This window comes from Anarhichas minor, unplaced genomic scaffold (genome assembly GCF_050575085.1).
Source record: "Anarhichas minor isolate MPS153535 unplaced genomic scaffold, ASM5057508v1 ptg000024l, whole genome shotgun sequence".
NCBI lineage: Eukaryota > Metazoa > Chordata > Actinopteri > Perciformes > Anarhichadidae > Anarhichas > Anarhichas minor.
Window position 1 is genome coordinate 4997926 of NW_027466470.1, and position 19281 is coordinate 5017206.

General features: G+C 41.8%; 1 protein-coding gene across 1 annotated transcript in view; it reads right to left on the bottom strand.

The window, feature by feature from the left end:
* The window catches only part of cacna1eb (calcium channel, voltage-dependent, R type, alpha 1E subunit b), a 42376-nt gene extending 33876 nt beyond the window's left edge, over window positions 1-8500 (bottom strand). The window contains exons 1-3 of the mRNA XM_076098726.1: window positions 8234-8500; window positions 3909-4014; window positions 2659-2798 (exon numbers count right to left, since the gene is read on the bottom strand). Coding sequence (XP_075954841.1) covers window positions 2659-2798; window positions 3909-4014; window positions 8234-8499 — 512 coding nt within the window. The 5' untranslated portion in view covers window position 8500. The remainder of the gene's footprint in view (window positions 1-2658; window positions 2799-3908; window positions 4015-8233) is intronic.
* Window positions 8501-19281: the final 10781 nt, after the last annotated feature.

Here is a 19281-nt window from a genome sequence, read left to right on the forward strand (position 1 = left end):
CTTAGCCATAAACAGCACAGGAGTGGTAACAATGCTTAAGTCCTGCGCAATGAATTCACAAAACCCAGTCTTATAGGGAACAAATGAAGTCTACCATTATGTTTTTTTCTATCTCTCCATCATCCTTTCTACCCATTTTTTCCACTCTCCCTTTCTTCTCTCTTTCTCTACGCCATCCATCCATTCTTTCAGTGCTTTTGCATAACAGTGCTGCATTCACATTTAATTCACAGAGGTCCTGGGGGCGAACCGAAGCAGGTTTTAGACACAACTGCCAATCCACTTATCCACCCACCTATCGCTGACTGCAGAGCCTGACTGTGCCATGGAAACACACATTTCCTTTGCATTTATGTGTTGTATTTTTCTGCGGATGCATCTATTGTTTATACATGCTGTACACGCTAATAGGGAAAATTCAACAACAACAAATCAAAAATAAAGACCTGCCTATCGGGCCAACCACGGCTGACCATGTGTCAGACGCGAGGTGCAGCACGCGGGGATTACAAGCCGCAGCACAAGCACGCATGGCAACAACACTGATAAACGTCGACACAAGCAGCGTCATATGCGTGAGTGCACCAACATAACTTGACAATCAGTGTCTCAAAATGAATCTTTTGCTTCACCAGCCACAGCCTGGTAAAGTAAAAATGAATTCTGTCAAAATTAATTGCAGAATCAGTTGCTGAGCATTCATTTAAAACTTTTTTTTCTCTCCGCTCTCTCATACAATCAGTGAAGTTTGCAATTCATCATGGAGTTCGACCAAATTCAAAATTAAAGGAGAGCAGTTGGAGGCGTACCTCATGGCGCACGCACTCATATGCAGGCGCACAAACATCGTGATGACAGTTACGTGGCATTTTAATATTGAAAGGCTACTTTTGCTGAAGTTAGATTCTAGAAGGCAATTAGAATGAGGCTGGTAACATTTTTCTTGTAAACAAATCCCATGAAAAGACCATAATCAACGATTTTATTGCTCCTACTAACAAGCCTGTGTAGCCAAATTATGATGAAGCTTATTCCTCTTAGCTTCCTCTTAGCTTGTTAGCTTGTTAGCGGTCAGAGCTAACAAACTGTTGCTCATAGACTGGAGTTTAATGACATAAAGTTACTGCTGAAATCAGCTATCCAGAGATATTTAACAATCATACAAACAGCGGATATTCCTTTTTCATAGTGGAAGACAAAGTCACAGCAATTGACGTCACATAACATGACAGTAAATTATTAGCACTGCTGACGAGCAACTGTTTTCAACTAGACCTAACGTACTCTACCTACTTTTATCAAACATATAGCCACAACATATTGCAATACATTGCTTGTCTTGGAAAAGACAAACGCCACCTCAGCGCTACAGTTAGCTCCACTAGCTTTTGTTGCTCTGCCAGGGCTCCTGTTGCTAAACTAATGAGATGTTGTTTAATGTAAAAAAAAAAAAAGCATTATTTTTTTATCATCAGTAAAACCAATGTCGCAAAGAATATGGATACAAATACCAGGTACCATGTTCCAGTTTTTCATAGTGATGAAAAAGGAAAGCCTTTGTGAGAAAATACATTATTGAAGCTGGTTTTACTGAAGCTAGCATGGAAAGGTGACAGGGCTGGCTGTTTGACTACATAAACGACTACTTCAATTGAAAAAAAAAAACGTTTCTCAAGCCCAACACTGTGACCAGCAGTGTAATTAATGTAACGGTGGTATAAAGAGAGCAACTGTGAGGTAGCTAATGGTAAGCCTTTCCAGTCTCTAGACTGCTCAAAGGGCTTTTACATTACATGTCATTCACCCATTTACATCCATTCATACACTGATGACAGGGGCTACCATGCAAGGAGTCACCTGCGAATCAGGGTGATCTAACATTCACACCCATTCACATACCGATGCTGCAGCCTTCGGGAGCAATTTGGGGTTTATAGCTATGGCTGGTTGTCACAGTGACATTATCTGCACTGTTACGTCTCACCATTTTGCTAAATATGCTAACATTTAGCCACGCAATGCAACTTTACTATACAATAGCTGAGAATGTAGCAAGGCAGTGAAAAAAAATACCAGCATTGAGTATATTGTGACAAGTTTTGCATAAAAATATCCACAATTTGTAACATCCTAAATAATAACAGCAAAATAACACTTACATCCTCATTAAACAGTGCTGACCTTTTTCACAGCAAGCATTTCCACATGCCATAGTAAGAGAAACACAGGTGTAATTAATAATGTTAACGATGTGAGCCAGCTCCAAGGTCCTGATATTGCGCATACTGGCTCACTGGAATTAATGGCTTACATGGAATGGAGCCATTGTTTATGGTGTTAGTCATACATGTGCTTTACCCAGCTATGACTGCTTTAGAGAAGATCTAGTAAGCATCCAAACAGAAGAACATGAGGAAAGCGTTGTAAGAAGTTTAGACACTACTGCCAATCCAAAGTCTAAGTGCAGTTGCTTTGCTCTGATTTGATTGGCTCGTCGTCAGAGAGCAGGCGATGTTCAAAACGTTGGTTCGCTACAGAGAACTGATATTTGTTCCTCCACCAAAAACAGATTTCGCCAGTATGCTTGGCAAGTAGTAACTTGGGAATATGCTGACAATGTTTACAACACACATTTCCCACTTCCAGGCTGTCACTCACCCACTGAGCACGACGATGAAGTCCATGACGTTCCAGCCGTTCCTCAGGTAGGAGCCTTTATGGAAAACAAAACCGAGGGCCACCAGCTTTATCCCCGCCTCGAAGCAGAAGATCCCAATGAAGTACGGCTCTGTCTTCTCCTGTGGAAATAAATGTACAAGCAGCAGATCAGCAGAGCCTGTAGGACACATGTCAAAACTATAACCTATTGGGTTTGATGTGTACACGCTGGCACACAGAAAACACACGACCATAATGTCATGATAGCTCATACATGGACATTTTCACTACTTTAGTACTTTACTTAAAGAAACAAGTGTTGCATTTAGGGGGATTTATTGGAGATGGAATTTGATATCAGTTCGTATGTTTTCTTTAGTGTATAATCACCTGAAGATATGTATAGTTGTGTTTTTGATACCTAAGAATGAGTCGTTTATTTCTAAATATGGAGTGGGACATCTTCACAGAGGCGGCTGCCATGTATCTACAGTAGCCCAGAAGAGACAAAACTAACATGGCTCTAGGTGGGGTCATTTGCGTTTTCACCTTTTCGCGGCAGCCACCGTTGTTCTCCTACACGCTTGGCACACGGGAAAAGTTTCAGTTGGTTGCAATCTGTAACCTTTCCGCTAGATGCCGCCAAATATATCACACTGGCCCTTTAAGTAAGAGTGGCAATACCACCATTAAAATGACTCCATTACAGGTAATAATCCCTCAATCATGAGCAGCATTTTAATATTGTCACGGTGGAGCTACTTTTAACAATGTATGACGCTTTAATCTATAACTACTTTTTTTGATAATCTGATTAAATGTTTTATATTTAACATCCTAAACTGATCTCTCTAATGGTCTACCTAAAAATTATACTAAAATAATCTTCTCTAGTCTTGGTCTCTTAGTCTTGTTATTTTCCACCACAGAAGGTAAATTTGTATGTGCCATTTGTCCTCATGTTTCCAAAAACGCAACATTTAAACAGTGTAAGTTATCTTTCTCAACCATTTCCATCCACCACCTTCTTAAAATGCTTCATGCTAATAGAAAAGAATCCTTAACTGAGAGGAAGCTTTTACTTTGGGGGATTCTGACCTTATTCTTCTGATTACTGCAGTTTAAGTCACAAAACTTGATCTTCATAAACTCTCAGTCGTTCTGCTTTACTTTGGTATCCATATCTCACAACAACCTCGCCCACGAACCGGTCTTTCTATCGAGGATGTGAAAACTGATTTTGTCCTCACCAGTCTCTTTGCCATGGGGGTCTTATCCTCTCCAGGGAGGTGCTGCTCCAAGGCCAGGACGACACAGTTGGCGGTGATGGTGGCCAGGATCATGTACTCAAATGGTGTAAAGGCCACAAAGTTAAGGAAAGCACTTTTACTCCAACACAAGGAGAAAACTAACACGTAACAAACAAACAAACGCTGACACACACACATATGACAATATACTGTGCATCATTACACAAACAACCAAATCTGCATATTCTAAGTTAAACACGCGTATATGTTTAATACACTAACAGTCGTGTTATTCTTTATCCACAGTATCTTATCTAAGTCACAAATACTTCAAAGTGCATTTGTGCGTGGTTTAGTGCAAAGGAGGAAAGAAAAGCCATAGATGGATGGATGATTACATGACAGATGAATTATGGTTCATATTCTCTGGTGTTGGAGGCAATCTGTTAGAGAGATTGCAGTATCCATGGCAACGTGCTTTTAAAAAAAGTGTTTTTCTACGAAGAGGAGAAAGAGGCAGGTTAGGGAGGGAATGAGAGCGCGGGGAAGTCACCTTGGCCCGACTGGTTTAACTACACAAACTACGGCACACAGTCCTCGTCACTCCTCTCACTGTACACCGCTGACACCACACAGCATGTGTCACACGGTGCATTCATTTGAGTGTCTCACGTCTTCAAAGCGTTACCTCTTTACTACGGAAGATTGTGAGTTGATTTACTTCATTGTGAGGTTTCACACATAACCAGATTCTGGGATAATAAACCAGAGGCAAACGACACATTCAACTACAGTTTAAACAATACAAGTAACAGATGCCAGAGTTACACATGTGTTTATGACTGGATGAATGATGTAATGCTGAAACAATTAGTCAGAAAATGGATCATGAACACATTTGATAATCGCTTCAATTTTTAAAGTAATTTTTCAGAAAACTAAAGCCCCAAACCGTCCTGCTTCTTCATGCTTTAGATCTTTGTAAATCTCAGACTCTTGGTCTTAAAAACAAATAATAATTTGAAGATGTCACCTCGTGCTCTGGGAAACTGTGATGAGCATCTTGTACAGTTTCCAACATTTTATAGACTAATTGTAAAAAATAATCATTATCTGCTGAGAATAATACAAGAATTTGATGTTTCATTATCAAATGATGAATAAACAAATGTAATGAAAGCTGCAATCTCGCATTAAAACATTTTAGAGTTGAACTGATCAGCCAATTAACACAAACATATCACCACCTATTTTGGTAATCAATTAACCGTTGAAGTCATTTTTAAGCAGAAATGTTGAACATTATTTAGTTCCATCTTCTCAGTTGTGATGATTTGCTGCTTATTATCACTATCATATTATCTTATGTGATAATGAGCTGATAATAAGTGTTAGCATGCAATTTGATGATGTCACATTGGGCTTCTTGGGAAATTAGTTGCAGCTTTAAAATACTAAAACATGTATGTTTACGTGAATAATTACTTCCAGGATAATCACAAATCACTGATCTCAACCTCTCAAATCTGCCAATCCGAATTTTTCACAAGTGGATTCCTGCAGAGACTTTAAACAGGAACACGACTCTTCACCACATTTCCTGCAAGAAACTTGTTTCAGGGCTGATCTGTGCAGTTGCAGCTGGAAGTGAGAGCACATTTGTGCGTCTTGATGTGACTCCAAATTCAGAACTTAAGTGTCATTATTGTTTTGTGTAGGTTTTTAAGCTTTGAGGTTGACATTATTTCTTGAAGCACTTGCATCATTTCTATATTTTCTCAGGAATGACATCTACTGCAGTAGATTTTTTTCTCAGGGCTGAAACACCTGTTTGTACGTGTGCGTGCATGGGCCCTACAGTATATGTGCATATGTGTGAACCAGCTTGCGACTATGTGCCCCAACACTTGTCGGTGCTTGTGACTTTCAGTCCCCCGGAGTTCCCATGAGGCAGCTGCTCCTTGTTATTAATTTTCCTGCCTTCAGTGAAATGGGGTCAGTGACTCACAGAGGAGCGCTGTGATGGGGCCCTCTGGGAGCCTCTGGGACCCACACTGACTCACATTGACAGGTCCACATTATTGCCATTGAAGACAGAAAATAGCTGAAGTGGGAAATACTTAATAAATCTCGCCCCCTCCAGCTGCCCTTTACTATCTGTTACCTGCACCAGAGATCGTGCTTGTTTAGGACCATTTAGGACAAATCACATACAGTTAACCATGCCGTTGTTTTTTAGATATTTAATGTTTTTTTATGATCTTCAAGCAGCTGCTTATTTTGGTTTTAGTTTAGTACTTGGAATAGGGTGCCAGGGTGGATTTATCTGGGCTCTACTCTGCCTTTTCTCTTCAATTTGTTGTGGCTGTTTCTCTGTTTTTAACTGGAGGCATTTATAACGTTTAGAATGCAACAATATATTAGTTGTCTGGTCCATGAAATGTGGAATTAGGGGATGATTGGTATTATTTTTGAAAGATTACTTTAACGATTAACTGATTCTCAAAATGTTTGCAGTTTCATTTTCTGTCTATCAACTGATGTGAAATCCAAATCAAGTCTGCAGTTATGCTGTCAAAGTTACATTCTTAATGGAGTGTGATGGATTAGATAATGAATTAAAGCGCAATGGCTCTTTGTGTTGTATGCAAATTAATGGAAACCACTGGCATAAAAACATACCTGGTCAGCAGTGATGTAAAGAATACACGAAGGCTGCAACTAATCATTATTTTTAGAATGCATTAATCTGTCGATTGCTTATGAGAATTTTCTAACCATTCTATAAAAACATCAGAAAACAGCAAAACGTTATCCACCCTAGTTTCCAAGACTCTAAGGTGACATCTGAAAATATCTTCTTTTGTCTGACCAACAGTCAAAAACTCAAAGATATCCTGCTTACAATGATATACAACAAAGAAAAGCACACTGGATCATTTGTAAATGACTCAAAGCGATTAATCGATTATTAATGCACTTGCCGGTTAATTTTCTTTTGCAGGAACTGGTACAATCCTTGAACTTAACTCTATGGTGCAGAGACTTCGGCCTACATTGGGCAACAGAAGTCCCATATTCTTCTAAACTTGTGAGAAATACCATACTGTAACACTCCAATCTATTTGTGCAGGAACATATACAATCAAAGAAACAGCATAGCAATGAATGCGAATGAATCCGTTTTTTTCACTTGCAAATCTCCGAAGTTGGACGCTGTGAGCAATATCTGGGTCTCACCCAGTCGATACGCTGACATGTGCTGCTCTCACAGCCCACGATCCACCACAGTACTACTGGCCAGCTCTCTCCCACATACCTCTACCTCTGTGATACCGACAGTCACATTACCATGCTGCCTGGCCAGCTAGTCTTGACCACTAGCCCCACTCCCACACACAAAACAGAGCCTGCAGTTAGGTAACAGTGGGAGACTGGCACGCTGCACTGAAGGGGGTGTAAGACAGGAGGAGCAGTGGGCAGATATGGCAACTGAGTAATGCTGTTGAACTGATCATGCTTTAAAAATGTCTAAATATGTACACGATATATCAGGAAATCGCTTGATTAAAGCAAACAACAACAAACAGATTTAAGTGAACATGACAAGCAGCGCTAATGGATTCTGATGTTTGGCCTGTAATTGGTGACTGTGCATATATATATATATATATTGCATGCACTCTGCATTCACGTTAAATTAACTCGCTGCACCTGCTGGCAAAATAACTTCCCTGGCAATCTTTGTTGGAGCTGCAGAAGTTCAGGAGAAACCGTTTGGCTGAAGCGGGAAGCAGAGAAACGCTGGTGGATTTGAACTGACACCTACTCATGGCCGGGTTCATATTCCAATGAGCACTAAGGCAAGCAGAGATGTGCCTACATGCCACCCCCACAGTGAGCAGAACTGCTTCTAATGATCACCACTAACTTTCTGTCTTCTGCCAACACTGGAGCACATGGAGCCCACGGATGAATAGAATCGGGGGCAAGTTGCTGAGCAGAATTATGAGAAGAAAGGTTAAACTCAGCTGTGCAGGGTCAATCAATTAATCCCGTGATTTAACTAGCAGCTGGAGATCATTATGCAGATCAGAAACCACTAAACAAAGAGGGTCCCTATGTGAAGGTGTCATGCAAAACACATTGACAGCACTGAGATTGCACTGAAGAAACTACTTTTGTCACTTGTGAGTGAATGGGAGTTGTGCTTTTCATGCTGCCTGTAGCTGTCCATGGTGCTGAACTGACAACGTGCACCTTCTTTCTAATGAACTTTAAGGAAAGCAAACACAACTTCAAACACGTTTCTTATGGAAGGATATGGCCACTCAATGAATCGCCTCGCCGTTCTCCTAATGATGTTGTCCTCTGCGAAGATGAAGAGCGCCCTGTTGACGGTGAGGCAGTTCTGCCGGTGGGGGATGGGGTTATACATAGCCATGGTCCGGGCCCGCTGCGCCTTGGCTTGCTTCATGGAAGCCGTGAGCCCCGCCGCCACCGCGTCCTGTCCTTCCCCGCTGCCGCGCTCCACGTCCCCATCTCCGGAGTCCACCGTGCTGGGAGCAGACTCGTCTCCGAACCGAGCCATTCTGCAAAAAAGAGATGAGGAGACCACCGGCTTAGATAGGTTTCGCTACGGGTCGACTTAAAGAAAAAATGTGAAGTGGAGTTAAACGGGGGGAGAAAAAAGGATCCACCTTTAATCCGGTGACAGCTTTTCGAGCGCCAAGATTCCCAAAAAGTTGCAGATTCCTATCACTCCATATCCACAAGAAAAAAAAACGGATTATATCATTCAGTTGGCTAATATTTTAGGAGGGAAACATCATCCATTTACTGAAAGAAGAATCAGGTGAACAAGCTGCAAAATCTCGTCATCTCTGAGATCCCATCTGTTTAACAGCGCGTTACAATCAGCTCTGAGCAACTTTTAATGTGCGCGTCTCTAAACTCTGCAGGCAGCGGGAGGGAGGGGGAAAAAACACATCCACCGAGTTTATACCTATCGATTTTCTATCAACAGCTCTTTTGGATCTGACAAAGCGGCAGCTGCGTGATCCAAAACTACTGTGTGCTCATCAGAGAGCGAGATCCGAGGGAAGTCCTCGCAAACTTTACGCATCTTCTCGACCCGGTAAAAAGAGGAAGATCTCACGTGAAAGGAAGCCCGTTTAACGCGTCTAGACCCGATTCTTTAAATAAGAGAGAGAAAAAACTGCACACGAAGTTATTCTCTAATCAATCGGGAAATGCAGCGAGAGAGTTGCTTGAATCTCCAGGTCATCTTACAGTCATATCACCTGCTGGAAAATGAGCACGCAGCCAGGAGCGCATAAGCACCAGCAGCCCCCTCCCACAGTAATATTTCATGATGGAGATTTCAAAATCCATCTGAATGAAGGCTGGTGGAGAGGAGGGACATATATTTTGTAACCATAGCAATTCGAGTTTGCTGAGGATGAACAAAAACAGTTCCCAAAAAAAACAAAAAAAAGAGCCTATATGGGCTACAGCAAGCTGTGTGGGTATCAAAAACAATTATGTAAAGATGTTAGTGGGTGCAGTGGCAAGAGAAAGGGGCGTGAAACTATATTTAATACTAAAGGAGAGACAATGCACAGACAAAGACAACACGCGTGGGGATGGGGCAAAAAAAGAAATGACCTAATAGTGATTTATAGAACAGGGGCTTGACTCAATCCCCCCCCCCCCCCCCCCCCCCCCCCCCTCCCATTTGATAGTCAGACAGCATTGTCATATTTTCATTAATGGAGACAGACTTGCACTATTAGAAACATTTAAAAACTAGGCCATTGTGCTAATATTGGAGTAAAAGTCAGGAGCAAAAAATAGAGCATGAAATAGATCGGAGGGCTGCTCCCTTTTTTGAGGGAGCAGAGAAGAAAGCAGGGTCTTTTTTGCGCTCAGTGCCACAAGTGAGACCTCATTATAGACAACGAGGCTCTCTCGCTCCATCTGCTGCTCTCCTCCCTTCCCCACTGTTTCCTGAAGATGACCACTTCAGCACCCACGGACACGGTATTATCCAATCGTGGCTGAAGCCGCTGTTTGCCATGTCAAATAAACGCAGGGAAAATCAACCCGGGGCATCATCCCTGACACATGACATCACCCTCTTCTGCTGACTGACAGACTCAACTGTGCAGCAGCACAATAGCTAAGGTATCAAAGTGTGCAGACGGGCAGCGAGCGAGGGCTCAGACGAGAAGGAGGGGGATTGCAAAAGCAAGCCAAGAGAGAGTGACAAATTTATGCTTGGCAAACAAGTCGAGATCTGGGGGAGAAGAGGGAAAAAAAAATCGATTTAACAGGATCTATGAATAAGTCCCTAAGTGAGCTCCAAAAAACTCTGTTAGCTCCTCATCTCATCCGAATCTGCAAGAAGCAGGCGGGCGTGTCGCTTTCATGCAAAGCCGGACAGCAACAAAAGGCCACACTGACCTATCCAGTGCACAATGTAAAGATAAAAGGGTAATATAATCGATATAAAGATATACAATCTGCTATATTCTGCACTACAAGTATCTGCAACATATCTCACATTCACTTTTTTACTAAAAATGTTACATAAGCATTCATTCCTAAAAAAAAAAGAATCATCGACTTGTTTGTGACCCAACAAAAATATTTGTCCATCTTTGCAAACAGTACATCTCTGTGTGTTTGTGTGTGTTCGTGTGTGTGTGTGTGCGTGTCTGTCTGTCTCTTGCTCTCTCTTTGCTGTTGTTTCCATAGCGACATAGCTCTCTTGAATTCCTGCGCCGCACGTTCTTTTTATTTCTGCCAACAAAAGCCATGTTGCACAATGGAGCAACCTCTTCCTACAGAGATCTCCTGACACACACACACACACACACACAGACACACACACACACACACACACACACACACGCACACCTCCGCTCCATCAGGGTCATTGGACAAACAAGAAGCAAACTGACTGTACAGCTCCGTCACTACAGTACTATGTGTATGATCAGCTGTAGTCTGCTTTAGGAGTGTTTGGCTTTTGTTTCTGCTCTTGCTCACAGCCTACTCAAAGGCTTCCAAAAATAGCTGTGTGAACTGTTAGCGGATCAAAGCAGAGAAGCTCATATCAATTTGCTTTGGCCTGACCAAAGTTTGAATACCGTGAATGGGCCACACTTAGCTGATTAATGGGTAAATGAGTGCCTCACTACCTCGATGTGAAAGCCACGGTCGCCTGCCGTGTGTTTTTAACGTCCACCGTCGAGCAGAAGACATCTTTAGAAACACGGTGGAGGGGAAGGCAGACGAAGAGAGGCTGCAGGTGACATGCACCGTGCAGTTCAAACGTTAATGGGCTTTACTTTGTGCCACAACTCTGAAGAGCATTTATATAATTGCAGACAGGCTTTCATCCAGCGACGACTGGAGTGGTTTTAGCATTTTATTTTTCTTGCTGTTGCCTAGCAACAGACATCCTCTCATACTGAGTTGTGTCAGTTTGATTCGACCAATAACCGCCACTTACATCATCGCTGATTGGCGTGACACCGTGTACAGATTACCTTGAAACATATTGACATTATTGTTTATTATTAAATATTACAACTCTGCAGATTAACGCCTAAATAAAAACTAAAAATGTTGCTAATTCAACAGTGAACGTGTCTGTTGTGAGTAAAAATAACTTTTCTCAAAAGTCATATCATAAAGAAATTCAATACCACTCATTGATTTGGAACTTTTCTTAAAATTTCATCCGACAATTGTACAAAATATCATCAATATTTCAGTGTCTGTAGTTGTTAAAATCAACAATGTCTAAATTCAGCAGCTGAGCTCTGAAGACATCATATTCTGGTTCCCTGCTGCTCCTCTACTTTGATTCCCTAGCATCCCCTAATGGACAAATAACCACAATACATGTACAGTTGTGCTCTTATATTAATATTCAGCTGTTATTTTTTTGGGTCCCTCGTTTAATGTTTTGTACTTTTAAGTGCGGTAACTCATGCATGCAACACTTACAGGTTCAAAATAAGAGAATATGCAAATGTTAGCGATCAAGGACGAAAAACTGACATAAGTCTCACGTTTGAGTGTCTGTACGTGAGAGAAAAAGAAAGAAAAAGATGGAAAGCCAGAGAGGGAATGGCAGTGAAGTGGATTTGAGTGGGTGGTGGAGGTAAAATCAGAGGATGTGGGAAGGAGGAGGGGGCTTGTTGGTGGGTTGGAGGTTACACTGATGGAGTACCACTCTACCGTCGAGTGGTGGGAAGCAGATAATCAGAGCGATGTGGCTCCAGAGTTCAAAAGTTCACATGCAAGCACCCTCAGCTCCGCCGTTAATAACGCCATCCAGTATCTTATTACAGTAAACCGCAGCCAACAATGTTACACAGGCGTTAAAAAAACAAAACATCAATTCAACTGATGAAAGCAGTGGGATCTGATTCGGTGAATCATTGGTGGAGCTATAACAATGACGGAAACAAAGGAAGCTGCATACGTATTGCTACTATGGAGCACCATTTGAAACAAAGCACTTTGTAGTTAAGCAACAAAACAACAATAATAAGTGTTATACTTTATCCAGTAATCATCAATCATTTGAACACTTGAACCACTAGTAGCACTAAGGAACAACGTTTTCAGAGTGGGTTAGTATCTCTTGTGTGCATGATTTGATACGCAGTCCTGTTGGGGGTTTCACATTATTCCACTCATCAACAATTGGAGGCGACGCAAATAAATATAGCAGTCAACAAAGGCAAGGAAGCTAGCAAGCAAACATGGAACGTGAATAATGCAGGTTTCAAATGCTTTCTTCTTCTTTTTCAGATTCGGTTTTGACGATGTTTTATGAGGAAGGACATGCATTGAACACAAAAGGACACAAAAATTGCATTTTGGTGGGAAAAGTTCAAAGTAAACAAAAGAAATCTATTTATATATTATGTTGGTTTATTGTTGGTTATGGCTAACATGTTCGCAAGCAAACTGCCAGTCGTCACAAAGCAACATGAGCGTCTCAGTGGACTTGACTAATGCAAGTCCTGTACTTCAGGTCAAGCTCCTGAGAACAATATCTGGGGGTGTGTGCTGGACTGTATGAGTGCAGTTGTTGAAGCCCGATGGATGGATGCACTGCTGCGACATAACATTAACCCAACCACACTAATCCTCACCCACTAAAGATCGGTCTCTGCAGCTCACCTTCTTCCGAATAACTTAGGCCACCAGCGGAGAAGTAGGGGGTCCAAGCCAACCCAGGTAGTACGCAACAGAACTCGGTAGGCCTAACCCTGCGGGGGGTATATTGCCTTATATACAGCGTGGTTCGCCTGTGTGACTTAGAATGAGGATTATGAGAGCTATGAGAGTGAATCAAAACAGTGAAGTTGTGAGCCAAAAAAACAAAACAATGAGCTGAAAGATGCTAAAATGCTCCGCAGAGCTAAAGGCACCTGCAAAGTAGGGTGATAATGCTCTGTGGGTTCAGAGATTCAATCTACACCTTTCACTTTACCCATACAAATTTAACTCCAGCATGTCACACTTCCACAGGTCATTTTCACGACAGACGGTGTGACGCATCATGGCTGAGAAAGAACAGGTGCAATTAATAACAATAACCAAACTGGGACACTTGGATGGAACGGAGCGATCATTAATGTTATTAATTACACTCGTGCTTTTCCTGTAACGACAAGTCAACGTGTCTGCTATATGAAAAAAGATTGACTGAACTTTTGAAATCAAAGATCCCATTTCTTTTATTGTATGGCATAATCCCTCATCAGCATATTTTATAGTGTTGGACCTTGTTTAACGTTAAAAATAAAGTTCTTTGGCTTCACACTATGTGTTTGTAAAGACTGACCTTGACTTTGAATGTGTTCTTTCATCCTCCATGGAGATGTATCATCGTTACACATGCAATTTAAGAGGAATCCTTTGCCTTTGAATCTCTTTTATACTTACTCCCACTCCTTCCTGCGTGCCTGCGGCGTGCTCTGGATTTTGTGAGCCTGGTGAGCCATGATGATGTCTTTCTGCTCCACGAGTCCCCCGCGCCGCCGCTGCATGCCGTGGGGGCTCAGCGACCCCAAACCCTGATCGGACGAGCCCTCTTCCTGACCACAAGGCACATCAAAGCTGGCGGCTCGAGGGGGCAGCCCCAGGTACTCGGGGAGGGCGTGAGGGACCTGCAGGGAGCTGGATCGGACTCCTTGTGCCAGGCCGTGTCGGGGAGTGGAGCTGGGCTTCCTCCAGGCCTCAGGCTCGGGGAGGGACAGGGAGGACTGGACGTGCATACTTCCACCCGGACCACAGCCGGACGGAGAGCAGAGGCTGGGTGAGAGGGAGCGGGAGAGGGACTGGTCTGAACTGGTGAGCATCTCTACAGAGGACGGTAGTTGGCGGTTTCACCATAATGCTACAAATGAGACAAAGGGGTAGAAAGGAGGGAACCATTGATGAGTGAAAAAGCGGTGACACACATGAAACATCTCACATTCTGCCTGTCCCCTCTCTGTTTGTCTATTTTTAGCCACGATAGAAGCTTGGCTCTTGGAACTGCAGTGTCTACCACATTGATCCAGATTGAAATATCTCCACTATTGGATGGATTGCCATATTTATGGTCTCCAGAGGATGAATGTCAGTACTGTACCTGTCTCTGCTACCTAGAATAGGATTATTTCGCTGAATGTTTCACATTTTTAGAAGTAACTGTTGCAATTTATTGAAGGCAGATAAACGGACAGTTCCTGAACCAAAAACTGCTACTAACCAGCGCAGCTTCAATTCAGAATAATTGCAACCATGTAACTTTACTTTTTCTAAATGATCATCAGCAATGGACATTTGTGGGCATAAGGCAATGAGGAACAAAAGCTTTAAACCAGCAGCCATGCAGAAATAGTACTAGTAATTGTGCTGACAGGTGGAATAAGATTGTGTGCAGAAATGAGGTCAGAGAGGTGAGATGTTTTTTATCTTAAAAGCGTGGAACACTCGACCTTCTTGCTTTAATCTAGTCTCATCTGTTGTTTCCAGAACACTGAACACAGACCCCTAAAAAACATTATCCTGCCATTGTCCATATCAGCGTGTGTGTGTGTGTGTGTGTGTGTGTGTGTGTGTGTGTGTGTGTGCGTGTGTGTGTGTAACTGAGACAGAGAAATATGAGGGAGATGAGGTGGCAAAGGCTGGAAAACAGCAAGTTTGAGGCAAGCCAGTCAGAGACAGAGGAAACAAGGTTGTTCCCACTCCGAAAAAGAAGATGACTGAGTGTGGGAGAGCTGAAGCAAAAGGCACAGTGACTCACACACCAGCAGCACGGCTCCTCAGGCATGAACTGGACACAATACGGGTTGAGCTCATGCTCTCACAGGCAGCACAGCGCCCGTCTGAAAAGGCTACCAGGGTCAGCGCGCGCATTCACACGCGGGCGGCTCGTCGGCAGCTCCATGCTGCTGCCGATGGGCGGACCGCCTCTGATTACAGCGCGGCCCTGCAAGTTCACAAACACACCCTGTGTCATCGGTCGGCAATTAAATCACTTTGTATCCACATGCACACCTTCAGAGAGCAAACTATAGGAAGGTTTTCTGTGTTAGTCCACGAGAGCTGGGTTACTTATACAAACAGACATGAAATGAATCAGCAATGGCAGCATTGATGATGTTGCTTTATAGATGAGAGCATCACTGCAGTGAGCCTATACAATTACCGCTGCAAGAGTCGTCCTCTCCATCTGTATGGCTCTTTTTATTATAAATTAAAAATCTCTGATCTCCTCTAATTAGTGCAAACTATAGCCACTGAAACAACTGGCAGCCCCCACCTCTTCCAATTTGTGCTCGTCAGCTGCAGGTCTGCGATCGTTTCTTTTTTTAAATTATTTTTCAGGAATACATTGACTATCCTGTTGACAGGTATCGCTAATTAGGATGCTGCTTCTGTATTCTTGCGGAGTTGAAGTGTTTGACGCGAGTAGCAGCAGCAGCAGCAGTCATAACAAGTAAGAATAGATGAATAAGATGCTAAAAATGTTCACAAGAGGGAGAGGGTTAATGCAGCGCGCGCGAGACAGGAAAACATATCAATAAAGTAATGAAATGATTAATGGATTTGAGGGCTTTTTTGTTGTTGTTTTACCTTGAGGTGACACGCGCGCTCCTTCATCGTCAGAGAGCCCCATTCAGATGGATCTTTGAAAATTCCGCCGTTCTCACTCAGTCCAAGTTTAGATGTTTGAGGATGATTTCTTGAGGATTTTGAGGATGGATTCCTCGCGTGGTGATTACGGCTGTTTGTCTATAAATACCGCGGCGTGGCCGGCAGCCAGAGGAGCGTGGCTTCATGTGAACGTAAACAGGCATGGGGGACAGGAGCGAGGCATGAAGATAATCCCAGTCATCTTCACTGGCTGAGCTGCGGTGATGTGACTCACTTTATGTGGGTCAGAGTGATCGGCTGTCTTCAAACTTCAGTTAAGGAGTGAACTGAAATGTGGAAACACGGCTTGAAGCGTTTTACCTGTCTGAAGATCAGATTTATTATTATTATATATATATATATTTTTTTTTTGTAGTGAAAGAGAATTAATGCAACAGGTCTGGTGTGAGCATTGAGTCAGATGTTTCTACCACTAGATGGTGGACTAAAGCCGCATACCTGACACACACAGCAGGTGCAGTGAATAAGGAATTGCATTGTAAAGTATACAGTTAACCTGCATCTATTACTCTTCTTTGCAGGTTTTTCTGTAACACTAATAACAGCAGGGCCGGCACAAACCTTTTTGGGGGCCGCAGCAGTTTTTTTAAATGCCTCTAACCCCCCAAATAAGTAAATAAGCAGTAGTGAAAGAAATATTCACATCCTTCACAGAATAAAAAGTAGAAACACAGAGTTGAAATGCTCCATTACGAGTAATTAACATGTAATTTAAGCACTTCGAATTAATCAATTGGAGCAGCTAAACTCTGTTTCATTAGAGCCAAATCACATAAGGATAAGGATAAGGATAAGGATGTTTATTGTCATCGTACGAACATACAACGAAATTGAGTTGGCGACTCATCAGTACAGCAGCAACAGTTAAAAGGTGTATAAAAACATTAAGACAAGACGATTTAAAAACAAGACATTGTTCTTTCCAGGAAACTTCCTAGGAAAATATTAGCTCATAAAATAAAGTATTACCACAATAAAATCAAAAGCAATCAAAGAAAGATAACTGAACCTGGACTTACACCTGTTCAGTAGTTTCCTCTAAAGAGTGAAACACATCAACATTGAAAGATTCTCTTGAATAGATGTAAATGAGCAAAGATGCAATATGTATTTTAATGATGAGAAACACAATTTAGTCACTCACAAAGTGTCACATTTGTTGCATTTCATCGTTTTCTTTGCGATTTAATATAAATGATCTATTCTTGAATTATTCATTTAGAGGATGTATGAGAACAGATGCTGAGTGTTCCAGTTCAAGCAGAAGAAGTTTTATAACTTAAAGTACAGAAACATAAACAAGGTAAAACTCATAATGTAAAAAGATGTAAGGGTGCATATTTTCCTGTGTCTGTACTATATCATGAAACTATAGAGCCAAGGACAGAGAATAACTTTCCTGTGATTAAAACAGAGCCACGATGGTCCATGTACTTAATTAAAAGGTCAGCCGTGTTCATTTCAACCAATCCTGTAATTCCCTAAACTGAGGAAGAGGTGTTAGCTGTGGGACTGAGAGCGGAGCAGAAACCATCTGCTGCCACCAACACTGAAGGGTAAATGAAGACTTCAAATTAAAACTGTATTTCTCCTAATTCTTGTGCTGGGATGGCTTTCCAAATCTTTGTCTTAAGGGGAGACACCCAGGGGGGAAATAGGGTAGACATTTTAATGAAAAGATACAACCACAAAACCTCCCCAGTTGATTTGAGGAAAAGTGTTTTTGTTTTACAGGTTTTCTGAAATGTCATGTTTAGATATGCCAATGAGGCACTGTCTTATCAAACGTGTTAATTTGCATATTGTTCCACAATAAAAAAACGTTATATAAAGTCAGGTTCCAATTCCCTGTTTCATTTAGTCGACATATTAGACATACATCACCATGAAACTCCCCCAGTTCATTACTTACATTAAGCGTTCATCTTTTTGTATTACAAGTTTTCTGAAATGTTATGTTTAAATATGCAAATGAGTCATTATCTAATGCTAACTTTTGGTGAATGTAGGACAAATCTACAGACATAAATAGACAAAGTAGTAAAACAAACACCTTAAAGTGTATTTTGGATGTTTTCTTTCCGCTAGTTTGAAAGAAGACATGTTATAGAAGCAGACATGTTTTTGCCTGTATAGTGTCTCGCCTTAATCAAGGTTTTATTATTCTTTAATTGCCCAGAGTCCCCTGAACTATCTGCTCAAATATCTCCATAAACTGCAGTGTGTTAGCAGTTGTTGTCAGACATGTCTCTGAGGGTTTTGTAACATGAAGAACACTGAGGATTTTCTAATGTCCCGATGCCATATTGTGTGAATTAGATATGGATTTATGTAATCTAGCAGAATCATCTCAGTGAGGAAATAATTGCCGTCTTATCCTCCAGGCACGCGGCCAAGTGGATGCATGACGTGGAGACGCCAAGCAGAGAAACTGCTGCCATTGAAAGACGAAAAAAAAAAAAAAAGACATTAAAAATGAACCATCAGGTGTGTGTGTGTGTGTGTCTCTGTGTGTGTAGGAGGACGAGCATGCTGTTTGGTGCATGAGACAGTTGGTAGTAAATGGTTGGCAAATCAAATCTGGTCTGGCATGAGGGGCCGGCCTGAGGGTAAACATCAGGTTCGCTTTGTCTGCTTGCTGGTTCACATTTTACAGACTCCCGCTGGGTTTAATGTTGTGTTTTCCTTTAATTTTAAAGTCAGATCTATTAATAATCTAACCTTTTTTTTAGGTTCAGAGTATGGAGACAAGTCTTTGTTTGGTATTACAGTCGGGGCTGTAGAAGGGAAATGCTACTGACATTAATTCATCAACAAACTGGATTCTCAAGTATAAAAACTAGCTGTAGTTTCTAAGTACTAAGCGAACAGAAATGTAAAATGTTCCTGCTGAAATATTTCTAAACGTTCTGAGTTGTGAACACTTGGTCTGAGCTTCATTCTGTCAAAGTGTGAAGTTGGGTTTTAATGATTTAGACGAGTTGTTTCACAGATCTTGAAGTTCCTCCGTGTTCAGTGGCTCTGAAGCTTTTGGTTCATGACACCTTCAAATTAAAGCGATTCCTACACTTGAGTGGTGAACAGTTCACCCAAAGAATGATTTTGTGTCTTTGGGTTGTTTCATTTCATTTCATTT